At 39.1% G+C, this 24162-nt stretch overlaps 1 protein-coding gene across 2 annotated transcripts; it reads right to left on the bottom strand.

Moving 5' to 3' along the window:
- Positions 1-23282, bottom strand: ubr1 (ubiquitin protein ligase E3 component n-recognin 1). Of its 2 annotated transcripts, none has more exons than XM_036592838.1 (47): positions 23171-23282; positions 20045-20310; positions 19317-19395; positions 18794-18904; positions 16101-16228; positions 15676-15814; positions 15437-15499; positions 15185-15308; positions 14784-14891; positions 14566-14654; positions 14369-14467; positions 14005-14162; positions 13780-13879; positions 13434-13562; positions 13064-13244; positions 12812-12873; positions 12571-12681; positions 12082-12147; positions 11861-11962; positions 11599-11662; positions 11248-11372; positions 11059-11111; positions 10855-10957; positions 10720-10768; positions 10277-10431; positions 9994-10093; positions 9765-9868; positions 9232-9312; positions 8890-9056; positions 8049-8251; positions 7867-7960; positions 7262-7414; positions 7070-7167; positions 6870-6987; positions 6565-6713; positions 6403-6458; positions 6186-6282; positions 5598-5665; positions 4357-4504; positions 4109-4196; positions 3790-3926; positions 3562-3670; positions 2843-2899; positions 2670-2747; positions 2354-2524; positions 1273-1374; positions 1-1124 (listed from the first exon to the last, which is right to left on the bottom strand). In XM_036592838.1, exons 1-47 carry the CDS (start codon positions 23213-23215, stop codon positions 983-985), a joined length of 5229 nt encoding a protein of 1742 aa, XP_036448731.1. In that variant the 5' UTR covers positions 23216-23282; the 3' UTR covers positions 1-982. The 2 variants fall into 2 exon arrangements, with proteins under 2 accessions (XP_036448731.1, XP_036448732.1); XM_036592839.1 differs by having other exon boundaries at positions 6870-6969.
- Between the last annotated feature and the right edge of the window lie 880 nt (positions 23283-24162).

Genomic DNA, 24162 nt, shown 5'->3' with positions numbered 1-24162 from the left:
TTTTCATTACAGTATTATCATTTTATTTCACCAGGCAAGATGACTTCCAGCACTGTTAAAGTAATGTAGATGCAATATTTTTGATGTGAACGTGTGATAAATTAAGTTAGCCGAACAGTTAAGATGGTAACAATAGTTAGTGAAGTAAAGTTCAAAATGGACTGTCATTTATGAAAATGGCTTATAATTAAATTCATTTCACTAACCAAGAAGATACCTGCATCCGGTTTACAAACTCATGATTATCACCTTGGAACTGCTTGTGTGTTGATGGTTTCCAATGTTTTCTTATTGTATTCATTTAGTAAAATAAGATTAATCTAACATCATCCATGTTTATATACAGGTGAAGAACAGCATAAACTCTGCCAGAGGTATACAATTTAACTGGCAAAACAACTTGCCAATCTGGAAATAATGAACATCCTTTTATATGTAAGGGATCTTTGTATAATATATTCATATACTGGTATAATATATTCACATTGATAGTTTTCCCACACAGTAGAGAGAAAGGATGACAAGTTCATAGATGAGGAGGACAGGATAGCTGGGCTAGCATTTAACACAAGTGCAAAAGAACAGAAAGCATTTTCCGCAAAAAGTGCGTACACAAGTAAGACAATATGATCCTGCCTCACTTTAATACTTAGAAAGCAATGCCTAAAAACTTAATTACTTAATCATGGAAACACTTCAAGCTGAACAAAGAAAATTAAAGCTACATGTGTGATGACCTTTTCCTTGCTTCACTATGATAGCGTGCACAGGCCAAGTGAATCCTTAAACAGTTAAAAAAAAAAAAATCCTCAAAGCCAAAATGAAACACAGACGACCAAACTAACATCCCACCCTCCTACATATCCTGTGTGACTATCCTACATATCTGACTGAGTAAAATACGGGAGATTGTGGGAGAGTCTGGTACTCCCTGAAGTCCAGCAGCAGTCTTCCTGCAGGCCCACTCTGCCCAAACCTGAGCTCACAGCATCTGCCACTCAAAGGCAAACATGACGTTGAGCACCTCCAAGCTGCGGGCGATCTCCTCAAGGATGCAGTGCTGCTGCCACAACTGTTGCAGCTTCCTGTAGCGCTCAGGACACAAGTGCAGGGGGTTCCCACGCCTGCCAAACACAAACAAACACATTACAGTTCGATACACCTAACAAACAGTTAATAAAGCAGAATTCCTTATGGAAAAATGACCTATAATGTATTTTAAATGGGGCACTGTTAAAATCTATCCGTCTCATTTTTAACAGTGCGATTTACCCTAGCTGAGGATCTGTCTCCCCGTAGTCATCAAGGTAAGGGGCTGGATATGTACTTCCTCGTGTCCTACTGGCCATCAAAACAATCTCACACTCCCTCACCCTGTTCAGTAAGACACACAAAGAGGAGATCGGTAAACAAGAACATGTAAAAACTGAACACATCATACTCTGGGAAATATAATCATCTAAATTGTGAAGCAGTTTCACTGTAACATATTTGCTGTACTTATAACACAAGCCCTGAATTACAGTTAAAGTTGAAAATCTATTTTTTCCCCAGAATAGAGCCATCTTACTCCAACATTCTCTTTTATGTCCACCTTACTGGATTTTAGGGCTGGGACATGCAATTGCAATTTGCAATTTTATGCAATTTTGAAAAATCAATAAAAAAAATATTGATTAATGTCGTTTTTGTTCAACTTTCTTAGCAGAATGGGATGATACTCAATCTTTAAGTTACACTGGCTAAAGGAAAAATCCATATGGATCCATTCCTTCTTCCTACATGTCTTCCTCCCACATTCTCAGTGTTAAATTAAAAATGGAGGTTTCAGCATGTTAAACCCATAACAATTGTCTCACGATAGGTAAACATTAACAGTAATTATATACGAATAATACTGTTTCAGTTGGAATTTTCCACTCTGATGCATGTGTATATTACGTAACATCATAAGTAGCGTTATTATTCTGGAACAACTGATCAGAGTGTAGATCACTCATGCATACACAAAGGAAAGGGAAAAAAAAAATCTACTGATCTAATTTATGAGTGTTACTGATAATTATCAATAAATGATCCCTACCGGAATTTCTACAGTTTTCAGCAAAAATAAGCCTGTGTATTCAAGAGTGCTAGTGAGAACTAAATCTAAATCCAAGATCAAAACTGCTCAAGCTTCCAAAGAAGCAACAACTGCCTTGACCAAACTGAACAGTATGGAGGAAATGTTGTTTCACATTTCATACATCATTTCATTCACATTGCTCAATTTAGACATGTTCTAGTACCATGCATAATAAGGACAAATATGTTCTACAGAAATACATTCATTTCAAACTATTACAATGCTCACCTAAGGAACATTCCCACCCCAGCCCCACAGGAGGCAGCGTGGGCTGTGCAGGCGCCCACCTCCTCCCCATCCAGCTGCACATGACAGCAGGGGCTCTGAGAACAAAGCATGGTTCCACAGAACAGACACAACGTTGGGTGTTTCCGCTCGTCATCTGATGACTTTGGACATCTGAAAGAGATGAAGAGACGTCAGCTACACAATCCATACGTTTATATAAGGATATCAGGCCAAAATCTTTATATATTACATACTAACACTATTTCTAAAGGCAGGAAACAAAGGAAGTTAAAAAAGAGTGATAATCTGCACTTACTTAAAGTGACTGGCCTGGTTAAGCAGCACGCTGTAGTCCTCAGGAAGATCAATCAGCTTGTTTCTCTTCCGAGGATACCTGTTGTAGTTTGGTTTTGAGAAAATTTAATAACATGTTAACCTGGGAGGAAATAAATGTGCTGTGAAAAAGAAATTAGAGCAGTGTGCACTAACCTGACAATGTTCATTTCTCCCTTTAGGGCTTTTAATATGGCATCATTTCCACACCACCTGAGACACATGATGCAGAACATTTAAAATAATAAGTAATAATATATAATAATAAAATAATGGAGACAAAAACAAAAACAAAGTTAAAAGTACTTGCTAAGTGCAATAAAATCTAAATAAAAATTTAAAAATGTGTGTTAAAAAGTGTGTGATAAAATAATATAAATAAAAACGACAGTTTTCCAAAACAAGAAAGCTACATTAAAACTATAATATCCATGGCAACACAAACAAGAACTAAAAAGAATTACACAGAAAAAATAGTTTTCTTATTTTCAATGCCTGACAGAACCTTGAAGTGAATGTCTTTAAGGAAATCTTGCAACCTAGCCAAACGTTGTCTACTGTTGCACTAGTTTAATTCTGGTAGCTCCTCTGAATGAAACTAAAGTCCAGTTTGGGATTAGAGTACCAGCCTGTTTCTGATAAAAGCAGACAAGTGCCTGCCGGCAGCATTAGAAAACGGAATCAAGTAAACTGTGTACTAAAACTCTGGCTTTTCATAAAATAAAAATAAAACTAAAGCTAATAATGCAGTATTAAGACGAACTGAAATCAAAGTGAAATCAAAAACAAAGAAAAAACCTTAATAAAAATCAAACTAATCTTTCACTCTTTCAAAACTGTAACAACTGATACATGATAGTTTGTCAGTATTGTACCTCTGTATTAAGGGGGTTACAGTGTCCCTGTGTTCCTGGAAGAGCTGGAACAGGTTGCAGGGCAAAGCGAGGTAACTACATAGCAGAGGCAACTGACTGTCAGGGGACTCTGAAAAAGAAAAAGGAATAAAAAAAGTTGGACATTTCTGAAATCACACAGTCATTAAGAAGAGTACTAAAAGTACTAAAAAGTCCAAAAAGTCTGAATGAGTTCTGAGAGTCATTAACCTGCAGTACTGGAGAGGGCCTCTGGTGGGGGCACTCCTGTAAGGCAATTAAAGAAAAGTGCAGCACAGCGAAGAAAGGGTAGAACACCTCTCCTTACTCTGTCTGCAATCATGGAACCAGATACACCTGACCTTAGCCTGAGAGAAAGAGATATTAAAGAATGAGAGAGGTAAAAGAAAAAAAAACACAAAAAGCAAATATCCTGGCAGGAGACAGAGAGTGACAAGTGTTTGTATAAATGCTCATATTAGCTTATCTGATTACTCCTGAGCCATTAATTCCACAGTGTCTTGGTGCACATATACAGAAATATTCTCACCCCTCTGTGTGTTGCGATACAGTAGAGTAAAGTGCTTCTGCAGCTCTGGCCTCCTCTTCATCTCCCCCTCCTATCACTCCACTGGAGTCTGATCAAGTAAATATAATTTAAAATATAATACCCATTAACTTGTACTATCTTCCACATATCAGAGTTGACTGGCCAGTCAGTAGCCACAATGACAAAGCTGAGTGAATGTTATTTGTGAGAATTATTCTACTTTGTGTGCATGTTGTGAATGTCATTACCATGTGAGGACAGCAGGACCTGCACTACATGGGCCACAGTGACTAGGTGCACTAGGTGAAGGTGATTGTATGCTGTACTGATTGCTGAAGGCTGCAAGTCAACATTTTCTTCTTGATACAGCGCAGGTATAGACAAAACAAGCCCCACCTGTGGAATGCAGAAGTTTTTTTAGAGGATTTCTTCAGTGCGGAATGGGGCTGCAACGGTATGAGACTTTCATGATATGATAAGGTCTCAGAAAACATCATGCTATAAAGCATTTCACAATTAGTTGAAGCAGGATTTTACTGCTGCAATTGGTTGAGGTGGAGCTCTTTTGAACAATTCTGTATCCAAGTAATGATTATTCTCATTATGGCTTAATTTGCTGATTAATTTTTCTCCATTAATCGATTGATTGGTTTTTAAAAATTCTGAAAACAAGTCTTCCATTCTTTAAAGAATGGAAAACTTCTGAAAACCCTGCTATGTATGAGTGATAAGGTGCTGTTTTTAGGTATTTTAATTGATCGGTCTTAGTTTTTGCCTTTTTTGTATTGTGATAACTTTAGAAATGTGTGTACCACTCAACCCATTTGTCAATAAATTGAAGGTGAATTTTGATTTAAGAAAAACTGTGAGAAATCGACCAAGCTGGGAACATTCGTGTGTGTTTCTTTATAGGCTCAGTGTGTGCCTGGTTTTAAGTCAGAGGTTACCAAATGGGACACATACTTTGATCTGCACGGAGGGATGGTGTTCTCGAAGATAGGAGAACATGTTTGATGTGTTTCCTCATTTGGCAACCACTTTGCTTCTACTTTTTTGCAAACTGGATATCCATCCTCGAGGACAGCCCCACATCAGTTTTTGGGATATCCGAAGTAATGCAACACTGCTGATTTTAATTTCTTTTTTGGGGGATGGAGATTGATAATATCAGTCTCACTTCTCTCAGCCACTTTCTCCACAATATGTGCGTGTGGCACATATTGCCAAATCTGACAGGCAGTCCAGGAGGAAAGGAGATTCTCTGTTCAGTTGCATTTTTTCCAATACAAGCATTTTTTTCAATACTAGTACAATAACTATCAATTTTCATACCATGGTATACTGTGAAACTGGTTTACCGCTACAACCCTACTGCAGGAACAGGCAGTGATTTGCCTACACTCACACACTACAATTCAAATACTTTTAGTTACAAGTATTATATAGGTATTATTAAACACACTCACACTCTATTAAAACATATGCTTACCAAGAGATGAAAGAAGTCTACTTCTAATATTGAGGGTGTGCCTTCTGTATCAGGGACAGGCACCAAGACTATAAGGAGAGAGGGACAGAGAGCAAAAATCACCAGTACGTCAAAAACAAAGCCCATTCAGAAAGGCACTTTTATCTCTCTGTGCACTGTAAAAAAGCTAGAGACCACACTTCATTCATCCAGTTTCTAACCAAAACACAAAGTTCAAGTTTTTCAGGAGATACTTCAGATCAAAATGGTCCACTGGAGTATCCAAAACTGGAGCTAAAAAAAATACAGAGAACATGAGACTCCTAAGAACCATGCAAGAGCTGGCAGACTACCCAGAATGTCACCACCAAATAAAAATCTTTGAGAGAAAAATCAAGCTTTACTTACAGACCACAGGTGTTTCTGTCTAGCCTTTCACTGTAAGAAGACAACTCAATGCTATGGGTCTGAAAGGATGTGTAGCTATCAAACAGTTACTGAGAAAATTTGTTTTCTGCTGAAAAAATCAATAACTTAATGGCAATTTTGACTGGAAATTAAATCAATGAAGTGTGGTCTCTGACTCTGAGGACAGAAATGGAGCCATACCTGCTAGCATGTCTGTAAAATGCTTCTGGATGACTGTTTGAAAGCTCTTCAGTCTCTGAACTGCTGAGAACTGTACCACTGCTTTCAGTCCAGACAGCTGGAACATACCATTACAAAAGCAGCCATCAGACCACATAAATCAAATACATATAGGAATGAACAGAATAATTACACACACATGCACGCACAAAATTCAGAAACAAATTCAGAAACCAACCTGTCTGTTCTGTAGAGAACCAAATAGAGCTTTTCCCTCCTCCTGCAACATGTTCTCTGTAAGAGCACAGACATGATTTCTGGGTAAAATGACATACACATGGCTATAAAACACAAAAGCAGATCTGCCAGTTGAGGAACTGAATGGTGAAAAGCCTCTCACCAACAGCCTGAATGGTGTAGGCGCAGGTGTTCCAGGTCATGACAGGCACATGAGGGCACAGCTCATTGGGTGCAGTCTGCAGACCCACCCTGTGCACTGTAGTGGCACACACTACCAGCATATCTGTTATGCTGCTGGAGTACTTAGGCCTGACCAAGACAGAGCAGTGCTTGGATTCACTTTCATTTTTCACAGTTTGTGTCACAGTTCAAACAGGTTTCTCCTGTTATACATGCTAGCACAAGATATAAATAATAGACTGATTGTTCATACAAAAAAATAAAAATAAAAAAAGTGGGACTCACGGTGGCTGAACTCCGAAGCTGAGGATTGACCTGAAGTCAGTTTGGTCATCCTCAAAGAACCCTTTTTCCTCTTTCCCCATCTCAGCATTATTATCTGAAACTATACGATAAATGAGTTCTATATGTCAATTTGTATTTACCATTTATTTCCCCCCATGGTACCCTGAATGTTAGGACAGAATTGACAGAAATGTACTCACCAGCTCTTTGAGCAGCTCTGAGGCCTTTGATCCGAGCCAGTACTATCTGTATCCAACGAGGAAGAGTGAGGACTTCACCAACCAACTTGGCACTCTCACTAACAGGAAAAAGAAAGGTATAGAGATTTATAAATGTTTAATAAAAACTATCAATGTACAGTCTGCTAAGAGTAGTATTTGAAGCATTCATACTAGTTGAGTTTGCTTGGCTCCAAGGGAATAAGGGGGACCACAGTATTGCAGAGAGACTTGCAGAGTGGGCACATATACTCCCCATTCTCCAAGTCTATAATCAGCTCAGCATGCAGCCGGTTCCGAGTAGTGTTCTGCACTGCCTCAAAATACCTGCACCAAGAGATGATGCAAAACCTTTGAGTAGGGATGCACAATGATGTCGGAATCATATGGGTACCGGCAGATACTTGCTTTCAAAAGAAATATCTGCATTAGACCCATGTTTAGATTTGACCAATATTATAAAACCACTATCTGATGATTTATTGTACTCCTAATAAGCAGAACATTTAGGTGATAATGGGCTCCTGTGCTAAAGTATCTGCAGTTCATTCATTTTACTACATTTGTAACCCTCTCTGTAATGCTAATCCAGGTTTATTTAGCCCGAATTTAATTTTAGAAATGTTTATCCACCACATGTAAAACATCAGATACTGGCATCAGAGACTAGTGCATACCTACTTTTGAGCACTTCATAACATATCAAGGTAAACACGAACATAGTTAACATACAGCTTGTTTATTAATTGCAAACATGAGGCAGCATTTTTCAGACTCACTTTTGCCAGCAGGTGGCATGCATGACGTGTCCACAGCTCCCAGTGTGAGTGCCCACAGCTAGATCAGGAGGCATAAACAGGGGGTAGGAGCCTTCTGTCCAACACAGACAAGCACAGCTTCAGTGTTTACAAATTTGAGCATGTGTTCCAAAGTGTATGAGCGTGTTAGGCGCATCACTAACCCTTTGTGGAGAGGGTTTTGCCCCTGTACTGGGTGAGGACTGTAGATCTCTGTACACAGGCTGTGAGGACCATGGCTGGAGCCCGAGCCTGTACCTCCTGTTCCTCTTGACACAGGATACAGGTCAGAGCTTCCCAGTCCGCAGGACACACTCCCTGCTGAGGCCCCACTGCCACATGCCTCTCTTCAAACTCCATCGCACTGCTGCACACATGAACCATTAAGCCAAAACCATTAGAAGCACAGAAATGCATCTGAAATGCATCAATTATAACAGATTAGAATAATGAATTGCATTCATTTTTTTTTTTTAAATAAAATAACATTTTCAAACAATTCTGACAACATGGTGTCTTTGTAAAAATAGCTCCGCTAGCCACATTGGTCAATTCTATGTATTCATAAGAGTAATTCTAAATCAATAACTGTAAATCAAGATTGTATCATTTAACTGAAGAATCAATCGTAAATCAAATTTTTTGTAAAGTTGATCAGACTTCTACACCCCTGAAAACCAGAGATGAAAATGTCTATAAGGAGTTATATTTTTAATCTATTTGTTTTAGCCTTATTACTGGACTACCTAGGCTGAGGTCTGTCTTGATGAGCACCAGTGTCGGCCAAGTATCTCAATGAGTATAAGATTCACAACTCTGCAGAGAGTTTTTCCAATGCTGCCTTACAGATCTGACGTTTAAAACAGTGAGTTTCTTCAGTATTAGACCTACAGATCCCACAGTAATGCTTCAGTAAACAAAAACAAAAAAAAAGTCTGAAAACAAAGCATGGCAACACTGCCAAATTTGTCCTACTCTCTCCTACTTCATCAGACTTTTTCTCACCAATCCATAGGCGTTGCAGGCTCGCCTTGGCTTCCACTCTCAGGCACATTGTCATATAGCATCTTGTGAGTCTCAATAAAGTTCTTCTGCATGGCAGACATCTGAGCCATAATCTTCTGCCTGTGCAGCTTCGCAGCCTCAGCCTTCCTCTTGCGGTCCTGAAAACTCTGCACACATATTCAGACCTTTACAAACCTAAACAACAAGACTGACACGAGTATCCAAGTCAAATTAGCCAATACCTAGAAAAGAATACTAATGACTGCTGGCATATAATCATGTGGTTAATCAAGAGAGTTGTTTAGTAGTTTGTAATGAGTGCATTTGCTGAAATCCCATTACCTCCTCAGGCTTAGTCTGATCCACTGCACACGCAGCAGAAGGGCTGGATTTCTCACGAAGGCACTTCACAATCTCAAACATCTGAAAACAAAGGGAAAATGAAAGGTTTTAAAATTTTAAAATAGAGTCGTTGCTTCATCTGTTGTAAATGAGCTTACTCAGAGTCACTGTCTTTCTTTATGGTACCAACATAGGTAGGAGTTAGATTAATGCTAGTTTGGTGGTATTTAGAAGCCTGTAGTTCAGTGGCCAGTGGTAGCAGGCAGGACTGGTTGATTCCCAATGGTTGTGTTATGTATTTGTGCAATAATTGCTGGGCATTGTAGTGCAGTACTGATTAACAACAACATAAAACTATAAAAAATTGTGAACTCTGTAAACCTGACTACCCTGAGATTCCGTGTTACAGAACAGTGCATAACATGACAAACAACACAAACTCTAGTTTTAAGCCAGAATTTCCCTGTAAGTGCAGTAGTTAAAAAAATATGATTAAATTGCTAATTAAGTCTGTAATTAACTAGATCACAAACCTGTAGTAACCAATTAATCATGTCCTTCTGAGCATCAAGAGAAGGCAGCGTCTTCATCTGGGACAGAAAATGGAATAACGACTTGCCATGATCCGAGCCAATTGCTAGAAGAAAACACATAGATACAGATAAGAGTATGTGGTGTGCATGTGAGGAGCATGCTATAAATCCACTTTTTCATCCTTCTCCCTGTTTCTTTAAAAAGTTAGAGAAAGACAGAGAGACATACTTCGTGCCTTGTGACTGAAGTCAAATGTCACTTCATCAACATTGCTGGCCTCCAGCTGAGTTTTCTCCTCAATCAATGCCTGGCCTACAAGATGCAATGCCTGGAGTGCATACACATACATAAACACACTTATTATACAATATTAAAGAATCATGAAGATATACAATGGTATTACCATGTGGATCAGCCAGCAAACAGACCACAAAGGCAACCCGGTATACCACAATATTTTCCTTAATAAAAGAAGGAGAATAAAAAAAAAATGATGGAAGTGTCAGCTTACCCTTTGGATCATGGCCTCGCTCCACAGAGTGGAGCGCTCCTCCACTGCCCTCTGCAGTACTCTCCTCAGCACATGGATAAACACATCACAGCACAGCAGCCGCACTATGCTAGAAAAGGCAGGGGTGAAGGGAGGCGGTACTGGGGGCCTAAGAGCTACAAATCAAAGAAAGAGAACGGTCAGCATCACCGTTCCTCTAGGGAATGACACTGTGGTTGTTTAAGTCAAGTGCAAAGCTTTCTAGGAATGGTGGCTAGCTACAATGGCTGCACTGAAAATAAGGTACGGGCCCACTTTGAGGGGTGTGTCAAAATTGTAAGCTTTGTTACTCTACCTGAAACTCTTTTTAGCCCCAGACTAGGGTTAACTTTCTTAGTTAATGTCCACTGTACACTGCACATGCACACCTAAGCCACTCAGTGATGAGGAAAATGACTACATGCCTTTATCACTCCCATCTTGGGCCCTTCTCTTTTTCTGTGCATCTTCAGCCTGTGGGAAAACAAAAAATTCAGTTGCAATAACAGAAGGTACATAAAGGCAGTAAAAAGTATAAACATTGTACACATACACTGTACCTTGCTATGTTGTGATTTGGTGTAATGGTAAAAGAACGGATTAAACTCCTTAAGACATTCCTTCTTCAGTTCATATAAACCATGACCAGAGACTCCTGGTTTCCTGGACAAGGTTGAATGCATAAATTAATTCATACATACATGCATACAAGCTATTTTCCTTTAAAATTCAGATATTTTTCCAGTTTTATGTCACTGACTTACTTGAACGTGGCAACTTTTGCAATAACAGATTCAAGCCCAGTTTCATGACTTTCCTATAATACGAAAACAACTGCATCATCATCACAAAGTCATCTATTAAATCATGTTAATGTAGTTAAAGACGAAGATTTTTCTACACATTCAGCACCCTCTGACTAGAGATATGTAAAGGTAGTGCAATTCTCTTACATTTTCTGGCAGTCCTTTGACCAAGCTACTGTGAGCCATGGGTTCTATACACAACAAATGAATCACTTCTCTCATTGTCACTTCCTGTTTAGTCACATTACTGATTCCAGGGACATACCGCTCGCCTGCCCAAAGAGAAAATGAAAGCAGACGTAAGCTTCTTATGAAGCCATAAAATCAACAGATGAGAAGATGAGTACTTGAGTCATCTGTGCAGCTGGATAAGATAAAATTCACAAGAACCCATGGAAGCTAAAAACTGCATGCTTTCTATGAAATTGAGTTATCATCTTCCACCAATATATTCCTTTACAATCAAACACAATACATAATAGTGTTATGAAAACTTGCCTACGATGACAATCAACAGGTACAGCATTTCTTCTGTCAATCTATTCCACTGTTTCAGGAGGTCCTGTACAGAGTAGGACATTCCTATCAACCATCAGTCCTCCACACCCTAAAACTATGCCTACACGTTTTGTAAAATCTCAATAATGTTCTAGAAATCATCAGATATCAAAATATTACTATTACTGACAAATTCTAACATTTATGTTGTCTAGCTTTCTAGACTATAAGCAAGTAGCCATTGTAATGTTAACCAACATACCTGATCTTTACTTGAACAATTTCCATTAAAAACCTCAAAGAGTTCAAATCTCAACAAAATAAGCATAATGAAGTGGTTTGGGTCCATTTTGGAGGCAGCAATCTGTGGATGACAAAAATGGTTTCAGTCTTAACAGCAAACATGTAATTTCTATGTATTTTGAATACAGTGCTAAATGCATTACACCCTATGGCAAGTCGCCAGAATAGTCTAGTACAAACCTGAAGCATGATTATGTCCTTATCAAACATTTCATCTCTGCATTTGACGTCTTGATAGTAGTACACCTAAACCACAGACAAAGGTCAACTGCAAGCCAGTGTAGAAAACAACAAAATATTAACACTGTTGAATATAATTTCACTATTTTAGTGCTTGCAGAGCAAATATTTCAAGTTTCCATTTGAAACTGTTCACTAAAACTGACCATTAAAGGGTGCTTATAAAGCTGCCTTCTGTTTAATTTGTATATGCAAACACTAAATGATTATATGATCACACAATCTTTCACAGTCAATAAATTTACACAACACACTTCTGTTTTTCATAATTGTCACTGGTTTGTATATACATCAGACATCACTTCAAGTTTGTTAAGCTACAAACTACAAGTTATATTTCAACACAATTAACCTCCCCTACTTATGACTAACAAAGTACAGAGAGAGGAAGAATGTAAAGAGGTGAACGAGTATGAGACACTATTTCACCTGGCTGACTAGGGAGAGGCCATTTCGGCGCCACATCTCTGCAGACACCTCGGCAGCCAGCACTACACAGCGCAGGGGATGCTCTGCAAATGCAGAGAAGTCCAGGTGCTCCTACACACACACACACACTGCTCTATACCTCGTTCGAACAGTACCATCCACCACTGCAGACATACACAGACAGGGCATCTTTAAAGTGGTGGAGAAGACACATTTTAGAAGTTAGCAGATGACAACTCACAGGATCCACAAAATCAGGGAGGTATTTGACAGCGTCTGCCCGACACAAGAGTACATAAAGACCTGCAGCCACATAGAGAGAAGGGTTAGTTGTGACTGAAAAACAAATTCAGCAACTATTGAGAATGCTTCCTGCAATAATTCATGTTTACAAAGTTTTATTACCTCTGAAAACACAAGGAGCTAATAAACTACCAAAGTGGGTCTGTTTTATCCAACATAAACAATCATATTCCTCTGTGAAAAAGCTCACCAGCCAGCAGTCTGGTAATTGGCAAATGAATGGAGACAGGCTCCTGGGAGACTTTATATGGCCGCGTGTGGAGGATGTGTTTGCACATGTAGCTGTCAGAAGGCTCGCTGTGGAAGGGCTGGTTAGTGCAGCGCAACAGCGCCCGATGACACTCCTGGAAGGCCAGCAGCAAAACTCTTTCCTGTAGAAGATGCATGCTATTAAACAATCCGGTATGATTTTGGGGGAAAAAAACTAAGAATTTTAAGTGGACTGTGGGTGATGTCTATTTCATGTCTGTTTGAACAGGTTAGAAATGGTTAAAAACAGCAAACTGTTTTTAATAATTATTTACTATTTTAATATTTATTTTTTACTTTTCATAACTCACATCGGAGGAGCACCAGTCCTGGAACATGGACAGAATGTGGCGGAGCTGAATCTGGATGGAGAAACCCGCCTCCCATTCGGGTTCAACCTCAATGTGCTGACCAAACTGCCTCTTTACCTCCTCCATTCCCTAGCACAAAGAAAACAGCTCACTGAGAACCCTGAAAGCTACACAACGAATTTGAGGTGCACCTATAACATTCATGTAGCAAAAACTGTCGAAATTCATTTTTACATGACCATTTCCACCCTTTCTTAAACACTGTTTTTTAATGCAATGGAAGTTCATAACTCTTATTTAAAAATATAACCCTGTGAAATAACTGAAAGGTTATGAGACGCCTTACCTGCATACAATTAAGTAGCCCCAGAAAGGCACTAAACCCTTCAAGAAACTTCCCCCTCAATTGTTCAGTCCATGTTGTGGGTTTACTGATCAGAATGTACCTGTGCACAAAACAGACATAGGAATGACACTTTTGTACTATTTCTTATCATTATTATTATATAATTATTATTATTATATATATTATTATATTCTTTGAGACAGTCTTTCAAAAACAGGTGCTCACCTGAGGTCATGGAAGATCACTTGAATTCGGAAGAACTTGTCAGAATTGTAGCCCTGAAAATGGAACCGTTGGTTGTTGTCCAAATGTTCCCTCAGCATTTCCATGACTGTGTCAATAATCACCTTTATCACACTGCCCTCTTCGATCAACTGCCTAGCCTTAAGAGATAAACAGATAAATCAACTCTGTGAAAGGATGAGAATGAAATATTTTAGATCAGTTTCAGAACATTTCTTATTTTTAATTTTCTATGAAACACGACGAATTATAAAAAGATGCATGACTGCCAAAGAGGCAATGTTGTATTTTACATCACAGTATTATAGGTGGTATGTGGCTTTGTTGTGTGTGATTTTTTAATTACCAGGGTGGGTACAGTGAAGATTTGCACAGACAAGGCTGTGATTGAGATGTTTCTCTCATGGTCATCACTGATGAAATCCTCCTGCAACTGCTTATAGTGCTGAAGAAGGATACAGACAAAAAGGGCTAGATCTATGTTTTCTATGGGAGTGTGGTCTATTTTGCTATGACTGATATCTCGGAATAACTAAAACACACCTCTGTAAACTTCATGGCAAACTGCTTTTTATACTCTGTTTCCATCAACAGACTACAGAAAATCAGCTCATGGATGACCTTGCGGGCTCCTAATGAAAATAACAGAAAACCAGGTTTAATCTATAGAGATATTATAAAAATAAATTTTTAATGGAAGCCTACATAACAAAGATCATGGTAATGGTAAGAAGGGGCTAAGGGACTGCTTTAGTACTGGCCTTTGTAGAGTCTGGCATCATGGAGCATAAGTCTACTGATCAAACAGGGTTTATCACTGTCAGCACCAGGCTCCAGAGCCACCTGGCAAAACACCTGCCTAAAGCCCACTGTGCACATGTGAGACAGAAAAGGAGAGAGCAAGAGAGAACTATACATCACAAAAGGAAACACAATTTGACTGCTAATATGACAGATGAAGATGAACCAGGTAACAAAGCACCACAAATGCTGTTCAATTGTTACTAAAACACAAAAACAATTTGCTGTATTTTTATTATGTATGAAGCATTTTCCGTCATTTGAAATGAGACAGGTTTGGGTTTCTATTTGTATATATCCGTTCATTCTACTACTACCACCAGTAATAATAGTAATAACAATAATAATAAGCAGTGTATACCTGAGTAGCCAATAATCTGCTGAAGCCAAGCACCAAGCCTGAGAGCAAAGGTCTGATGAGCCATCACAGCTGAGTGCAGAATCTCTACTCGCAAGGCCTGCTGAGTAATGTGTTCTGAGTTTGACTGCAGAGGCAGGAGATACAAAGACAGAGAGACCTTAGAATGGACAGTCTTAACACTTAAGAGAAAAAAGAAAATCAACAGGAAGAGTTAAGGGTTCAGTGAGAACAGAAGGTGCCAAAACTGTTTACCCTGATGAGATCTTTTACTTCTTCACAGGTTCTTAGGGTTCCTCTCTTTACAGCTCTGCGTCCCTGAAAATAATAAGAGCTGTTTGAGAAACAACTTGCTAGGATGTATAATTAAGGCCTGTATGTGTGTTTATGTTTAACATTTTTCTTGTCAACACAACAATGTGTTTCCTCATTCTTGAAATCACACTACATGACAAAAGAGGAAACTATGTGCATAAGCAGACTTGTCCACACACCTCCTTATCAATTAGAGCGGTGTGTGTGTTAGCTTCATTGTGGTCACAATTAATGGCCCTCTGAAGAGCATAGATCACTTGGTCATAAGAATGGTGCTCATCATTGTAAAGGACACAGTAGTATGTGTCTTCCTTCAATCTGAAAACAGAAAATTTACACAAGTTTACTTTGCACTTTCACACAATATATTCACTTAATGTTTTACAGCATATTTTATAACATCTATTGGAAACTGTACTTAACTAAAAGATCTCTTCCTGTGCCAGTAAAGCTTGTGCAACTGATACCATAAAAGACTGAGAAACTGAAAGTTTACAGCATTCACACACAACTACTCCATAGCTTCTGAACCCTTATGAGACTAAGCACATCATTTTAGTTCTGAGGTACTTTGAGAGTTAGTCCTTAAAAGAATATGGCTGACCCTTGCTTCATTTCCTCAGAGAGCTCATCACCCTCTTCCCACACCATCAGGTCAGTGATGTAGCACAGCAACACCTGGAACAGTGTCTGAGCTCGCTCCTGCAGTTCTGCCCCCAAAACACAGTCATCCTGAAAAACAAACACAGCAAGATCTACAAGAGCTTTCAGAACTATAATATAGGCTATGAGTAATGAAACTAGGTGAGCATTCCTTATAACTTCAGGCTCAATGGGCAGGGTTAAACTGCTGCAGCCTGAATAGGCAGATTTATGTAAATGAATTGGTTCTCATGATATCACAAAAACAATTAATTTAAGCTGTTTCTGCAGTGTAGTTTCCATATAGAGACTGTACAGACTGGGCAGGAAACAGCCCTAAGTTTACATACAACTTAACTGATATCAGTCGGCAGATAATAACAGAGATATCGGGGAGAGGTTCACCACTCTGTGAAAGACTGCACGATCAAATAGTGCAACAATTCAATCATCTACGGTACATAATAACATTAAAAGATTCAGAGAATCTGGAGAAATCTCTGTATGCAAGGGACCGGGCCAAAAAACAGTATTTGCTGGCTGTGATCTTTGGGTCCTCAGGCGGCACTGCATTAAAAACAGACATGATGATCACTGCATGGGCTCAGGAACACTTCTGAAAACCACTGCCTGTGAAAGCAGTTTGTCGCTGCACCCATAAATGCAAATTAAAACTCTAAAACACAAAGAAGAAACCATATATAAACATGATCCAGATATGCTGCCACCTTCTCTGGGCCTGAACACATTTAAAACGGACTGAGGGGAAGTGGAAAAGTGTTCTGTGTTTTTTTGGAAATCATGGACACTGGGATAAAGACCACCCATCTTGTTATCAGTGGACAGTTCAAAAGTCCGTATTCATGATGGTATAGGGGTGCATTAGTGGACATGGCCTGGGTGACCTGCACATCTGTTAAGGGACCATTCACCATGCTGAATGATATTTGTCTTTTTCAGTGAAGGCCTTGCTTATTTCAGCAAGACAATGCTGAAACAGGCAAAATATAAGCATTCTGCATGTATTACAACAGCATGGCCGGGTGCTAAACTGGCCTGCCTGCAGTCCAGACCTGTCACCCACTGATAACATTTGGCACATCACGAAATGAAAAACACGACAAAAGAGACCCAGAACTGTTGAGCAGCTGAAATCCTGTGTCAAACAAGAATGGCAAAACATTTCACTTTCAAAACTACAGCAGTCGGTCTCCTCAGTTCCCAAATGCTTACAGAGTGTTGTTAAAAGAAGGTGATGATACATAATGGTAAACATGCCCCCGTCCCAACTTTTTTGGAACCTGTTGTTGGCATCAAATTCAAAATGGGCATGTATTTTTCAAAAACCTCTTCTAGGTAGCTCCACCTCTTGGGTTACAATACATTACGACCATGAATTCTGCTGTTTATAAGGACTTAAGATATGTGACAATTGAGACATAATCATATCAGTCAGTAAAGCGCTGCTTAACTAAAACTATGAGAATAACATTAAAATATAAAAAAAATAATAATAAAAAACTGTCAGCCAATATTATCACAGAGGAGGGCACTGAGATAATAAAAACAATATGCTTTTCAGAGCATATCATGGATATCATCAGTACTTAAAAAGAACTGACCGGCTACATTTTTCCTTAAAAAGGGAAAAAAATTAGTCCTGTTTAACTGACACATTATGATCCTTGCAAGCTGCTTAACAGAAATACTAACATCCATGTCATTCCCAACTCAGAGACCCCAAGCTACTTACATACTGGACACTACATAAGCCCTCTTGATATGTAAAACAATAGCAAAAGGTCCCATTGTCAAATTAATAAAGCACAGCAAGTTTCAGGATCCCTTCACAACCTCCACTGAGAGATTAAATTTAATACAAAGCGCTGAGATTTTGATGAAAGCTTTTAAAACAACGGAACATGATTGTTATTTGTTTCAGATGAAGACATATCAATTATAATATGCTTGTCCTGGTGTCAGGATAATGACAAAAGCCAACTCAGTACATCAAACACAGCGTGCAGCTGCTGTTTTCCAGTGCAGTGTGAGGCCTTCCAGACCCTGATTTTATCACAGTGAGTCAAATGAGTGATGTCTACACAGAATAAAACCACCTGGTGAGCAGCTTTCAAAGACAGGACCCCTTAAGGAAATGTCCACCAACAAGCATGTACTCAGTCTATTTATGCACACTCCCTGTTAAAACAAAAGATCCCTTCCTCACTCGTTAGTTAGACTCTCATCACGATGACACGTTGCATGCCCTATATGTCAGAAAAGTATTATCCACAGAGGAAAGAGGCTTTTCTGTTGCTAAATGTGACATACAGAATATTTCCTCCAAACTAACACCAATTATTCTCAATACATGCAGTCTATAACAAACCATTTTGGTTATACTCTAATTAGATCTCCCCTCTGCTTCTTCCAGTCTCTCTAAACAACTGTAAAATACTTGTTTAAGGCTGTAGGCCTCCTGAGCGTCACTTTCCCACACAGCCTTCTGTTTTCCCAGGTCAGCAGAGGCCAGAGTGTTCTGCAGTCTGTGCCTCTGACCTCAAGGCAGGAAGCTAGTTCAAACAACAAAACGGATGGAAAATCTCCATCGCAAGAAAAGCCCAAACAATGATTTTGGCAGAAACTGAGCCTCACCGTCTCCATGGCTACAGAGGTGCCGAGGTCGTGTTGGGAGCAGCAGGGGCCGGTCTTCCAGGCCTCCAAGTCCCCACAGTCACAGAAGCCTCCTCCTGATGACGCATGCATCTAGGAGATAAAACCAAAAGAGGCTGATGACTAGTAACAATTATACAACAACAAAACAGTCTCTCAAAGCTCAATTTACAATTTCACTACCAGATACAATCAGCTACAGCCACAGGAAGAAAGAGAATAATAAGAGCATGACTTACACTTTTAGATTACACACACTGAACCACAGTCAAAATAAACAAATCAATGGGATGTTTGTGTCATTCTTTTTAAAAAAAAATGTCTGAATTATAATAGTGGCTGATCAACATTCACAAAGTGCAAGTCTGTAAACATGTTTAATTATTAAGCTTGCAATTGGTTTCATAAATGTCTAGACCTGGGAATTAAAGATACGTTCATGCTTTTTAGATGTGCGTAAGAACTAAATAACCCAATTTTATTTTTTTTTATTTATAAAGCTGACCTTGTAGCGGTGTCCTTTGTGTACACTATTCTGAAAGCAGTCCATGCATAACACACAGGTGGGATCTATTGCACAATCCCTGCAATTAGATACAAAAAATAATTAAACAACTGAACTCATTCATACACATTCTGACCACAAATCATACCCAAATAATACATGAAGTAGATTTAAGAAATAGTGTCTTATTCTTATCAGGCTTTTCTAGGAGGTGCAAGGTTATATTTCACCAGACAAATGGAAAGAAAAGTGCACTCATATTTATAAAAGCTACTGCTGAAGGAGGCCTGTCTGCTTATAAATCATTACCCTATCTGACAAAATGTATGAAACACTGAAAAGCATATTTCATATAAAAACACCATTAGATGCATTTTTGGACCTTCTAACATTTCAGATGTGTTTTGAGATAATATATTTTGGATTGCTGAGCGGCATTACTGACATGATTATGCTGCAATGGGCTTATTATTATTAGTTGTTACCATTAAGGTTTTATGCTGAACAAAATCATAAACTACTATCATTTAAACTGAGCGTTTTCCAAACATTGACAAACACGCTAAAAACGTGCCTGTACATTTTCATTCGCCAAACATGTCAAGAACACTCATCACTACTTTTTAAAATATGCAAAGTAATTATACCAGAAATGTACTCATAAAAACTATGTTTTAGTTTCTATCGAGTTCAGACCATAAATAATAAGGAAACATTGGATCTCTAACCTGCAGGAATATACCGTCTCGCCCTCTTTAAAAACACGTCCACATTGCTGAGAGGATGAACCGTAATTTTTGTGTTCCAGTTTTTGTAGGCCAACACTTGGGTCCTCCCCAAAAAGGAAGCACTCCAGAGGGTGCAGGATGTGCTCCCGCACCTGTTGCTCTTCTTCTACAGGTTGTGGCTCAGCCTCCAGGCAATAAATATGCGGGACCTGCTCCACAATATAATGAAGTATTGCAGCTCCCCGGTCTGATGCCTCCCACCATCTCTGTAGGAAAAAGAAAGAGGCAAGTTTGTACGAAATGAACCACAAACATTTGCCAATTTCCTTGTAATGTTCGTTAGCAGGCATCATATTTCAGTGTAGGTTTAAACTGGTTTAAATACACTACATGTCCAAAAGAACTATTTAAAGATCCAACAAGCTCCATGAGTTGTCATGGTTCTATATAGACTATATGGCCAAAAGTATGTGGACGCCCTCCTAATTACTGAGTTCAGCCAATACCCATTGCTAACAGGTCGATAAAATCAGACACACTGCCTTGCAACCTCAACTGACAAACAATGGCAGTAAACACTGAAGACCTTAGTGACTTTAGACACAGCACTGTCATCTTTGCCACAAGTTTGTGAAATTTCGGTCCTGCTAAATCTACCCCAGTCAACTGTAAGTGCTATTATTGTAAAATGAGGTGTCTAGGAGTAACAATACCTCACAAAGCAGGTCTGGCAAATGGCATTAGAACACTACTTGCCGGAATGTACAGTGCCAACAGTGAAGTTTGGAGGAGGAGGGATGATCTGAGGCTGTTTTTCAGGTTTTGGGCTAGTCCCCTTAGCTCCAGTGAAGGATAAAGTTAATGCTACAACATACAAAGGCATTTCAGACAGTTATATGCTTCTAACTTTGTGGCAACAGTTTGCGGAAGGCCCTTTCCTGTTTCAGCATTACTGTACCTAGTGCACAAAACGAGCTCCATAAAGACATGGTTTGACGAGTCTGGTGCGGAGGTACTCCAGTGACGTGTACAGAGCCCTGACCTCAGCCTCAACCAACAGACACCTTTGGGATGAACTGAAACATCCACCACAAGCCAGGCCTTCTCATCCAACATCACTGCCTGACTTAACAAAAATTAAATGGGCACAAATTCCCACAGACACACTTCAAAATGTTGTGGAAAGGCTTCAGAGACGAGTGGAGGCTGTCAGAGCTGCAAAGGGGGGGGGGGTTTGGGAACATACACGTTAATCCCCATGGTTTTGTACTGGGATGTCCAACAAGCTCATATAGGTGCTATGTATAGGTGTCCACATACTTTTGGATACATACTGTATACCTGGTGCCTAAATAAACCATGCACATTTGGTGGAAACTATTCAGAATCTTGCTGTTAGATATTTCCAACCATATTCTTTTCCTCAAATGAAGAGGATAACAGGCTGTATATGCAGTGCCGTGTGTCAGGCCATTAGAATACTCTGTATGCCCAAGTTTGCAAATGTGTTCTGCCTATTGAGCCAGGAACTCAAGCTTTTAGCTTAATGGTTAGAATGTATCTTTCTCTGAATGCCAATTGAGACAAGGTCTATTAAGATGATGGCATGACCTGGATGAAAGTGCAGGAGTTAGAGCAGTGCTCTATTATGTTTATATTATGGATGCCCAAAGCTCTGCTACAGTGGCTCCGTTTCTCTTTATCCTCTTCATGTTCTGTCTTAGACTGTTGCCATTAACAAGTAGACGATGATTGAAACTTCCCTTGTAACAAGAGAAAATACTACAGTGAAAAGTACTTGAACTTAATTGGAAGTCATTTAACTGTATTAAATTATGTCCATGTGTGAAATTATTATCAGAAAAACGTGATGTAAAGAATTAGCAAAGTGGAAAAAAGGACATAAGGAACTACTAAGGACAGTTACAGAAATTAGGCCTACATTATGACAAAACAACTTCTAGTCCTCTCAAAAGAAATGCTCTAATAAATCTGGCTGAAAGTATTGGAAAAAAAAAAATCAACAATTCATTCTTCTATAAAACTACAAACACCAGATGAAAAAGAAATGGTTTGTTATCCCAACATTCTTACGTGTTAATCAGATTTTCTTCCTTCCATTTCATAGAATTACAGAAGAAATCACTAACTTGTCATTACAGGCCCATAAAGAGCAGCTGGGATGAGTAACTAAACTGTTATGTGAATCTTAACAGGAGGTGCTCTAACAATTTGTCCTGACAAACATGCACATACAATCAGTATAGCGTAGTAACTTGTTCCAAATGTTTTGTGTTTTTAATGTTAGTTCAGGGCAGATTCAGCTCAAAATTACCCCCTGATAAAGTGATTTAGGACATTAAAATTCTAATTATACTTTTAATGCTGGTAACGTTTTCTGATACGGAGATTTATCCTACCTAGACAATTCAATGCTGGAAGGCTATCAAAATACCTTAACTGCAGTCTTGCTGCTGGTAGGTTAGCATTTTCTGACACGGTGATTTAAACGATCAAATAGCTATTCCCAGGTTTTTAGAGTGCTAACGTTACTTACAAATAATGCGCTACGGCAGGACATTCCGACAAGATAAATTCAATATTAGATGCGAGTTGTTAATTAAAAATGTTATCCAGATTGCTAACTCATCTTCCCTGCTGGCGTTAGTTAGGTAACTGTTTAGATGTTGAAAGAGATGTTGCTTCATAGTCACGCTAAACCTGAACCCGAACCTGAGCCAAGGTTTACAGGATGTATCGTTAGCGCCTTTCCCTTTTTAACGCAATGCTAGCTCGTGTATGATGCTTGTTATTCGCTTGCGTTAACGGCAAAAGCCTCACAAGCGTAGTTATAAAGTACGGCTAGCCAGCGACTGAGCTACCTGCGTCGTTAACGTAACTGCTCTGCCTAGTCTACTCCCGCTAGCTAGCTAACAAAAATGTTAGCATTAATGTAACGTTAGCTGTTTACCGAGAAGCCGTGAACGAAAACAGTGCCGACAGACGTTCACGCCGCACAAACCAGCCTAGTAATACCACCGCGTTACGGCAAACACGGCGCTACGCTGAGATGAACGCACAAACGCGCGATTTAACGGGTAGAAACTGTGAAAGGCCAATGTTTACCGTGCACAGCTGCAGCCCGTTTACCGAGCTCTCCCCATCCGCCATGTTCACTACGGCGCGCGATGTGACCACGGTAACGCACGCGACCTGAACTGAATTCGACTTGCGACAGTCAGGGAAAGACGGCTGGTCCTGGGATGCCAGAAATCTGTGACCAAATCCCCTTGTGAGAGAGCTCCAATTTACAGGGATGGTGATATTTCTAATAAACGCTAAAATACTAAAATAAAAAAATACTTTCTAGTTAAACATTTTGGAAAAAAATCTGTGTAACTTCAAAATGGTTAGATTTCTGTGTTTTTGTATTTTTTAAAGAGCTGACAGTTTTGTCCTTACAAAACCTGATTTTGAGGTGGTGTTCACAAAACATCTCCATTCAGGAGTGGGGTTTCTTTTTTATCTGGTGCTGGATCTGCTGTTATTTTTCAGATGTTTTGTGAATATCACCCGAGAAGGGGAATTTTATTGTGGGTATTAGCGTCATAACACCGATAGCGCCCTCTCTCGGAGAACAGTCTGCATAAGTGCTCCCAGTTATTTTCCTAAGCATGCCAGCAAGCAAATGGAAGGTAAAGCGGGAATTGGGTGTTGACCCTTTTCTGTTCAATGCGTCCTTCTAATTGTATCCATGCAAGGGCATAGCTTTTTGAGAGCTATGCCAAGTAGAGAAACAAAACAAAATATACATTTATATTACATATGAATTTATAATGTAAATACATTTCACATAGTAATGCATACTCCACATAAATGTATAGAACACAGATATGTGCTACATTCTTTAGATATATACTACATAAAAATGTGTATTAAATACTACAAAGCCCAATACATAATAATACATACCACAGTTCATACATGCAAACTACTGATTCACACTACATTGTATATACACATCCTATGCATACTACATACTAAGAGAGACATACTGCATATTGCGTAATAATGCATACATTCTAAAGATGCATACTGCTTACAAATGTATGTATATC

The sequence above is a fragment of the Colossoma macropomum genome, unplaced genomic scaffold (assembly GCF_904425465.1).
Source record: "Colossoma macropomum unplaced genomic scaffold, Colossoma_macropomum, whole genome shotgun sequence".
NCBI lineage: Eukaryota > Metazoa > Chordata > Actinopteri > Characiformes > Serrasalmidae > Colossoma > Colossoma macropomum.
The sequence above is the reverse complement of the archived record's forward strand: the minus strand, read 5'-3'. Positions and strand labels throughout refer to the sequence as shown.

What these genes read in the sequence shown, in the direction of transcription:
- ubr1 (XM_036592838.1), bottom strand. Translation starts at nt 23,215, where the DNA reads ATGGCGGATGGGGAGAGCTCGGTAAACGGGCTGCAGCTGTGCACG. An exon ending in TGATTAATTGGTTACTACAG is followed by an intron (nt 9,313 to 9,764) that starts GTTTGTGATCTA and finishes CTTTGTTTTCAG; the next exon opens with ATGTTTGAGATTGTGAAGTG. An exon ending in CAAAACCCTCTCCACAAAGG is followed by an intron (nt 7,961 to 8,048) that starts GTTAGTGATGCG and finishes TGTGTTGGACAG; the next exon opens with AAGGCTCCTACCCCCTGTTT.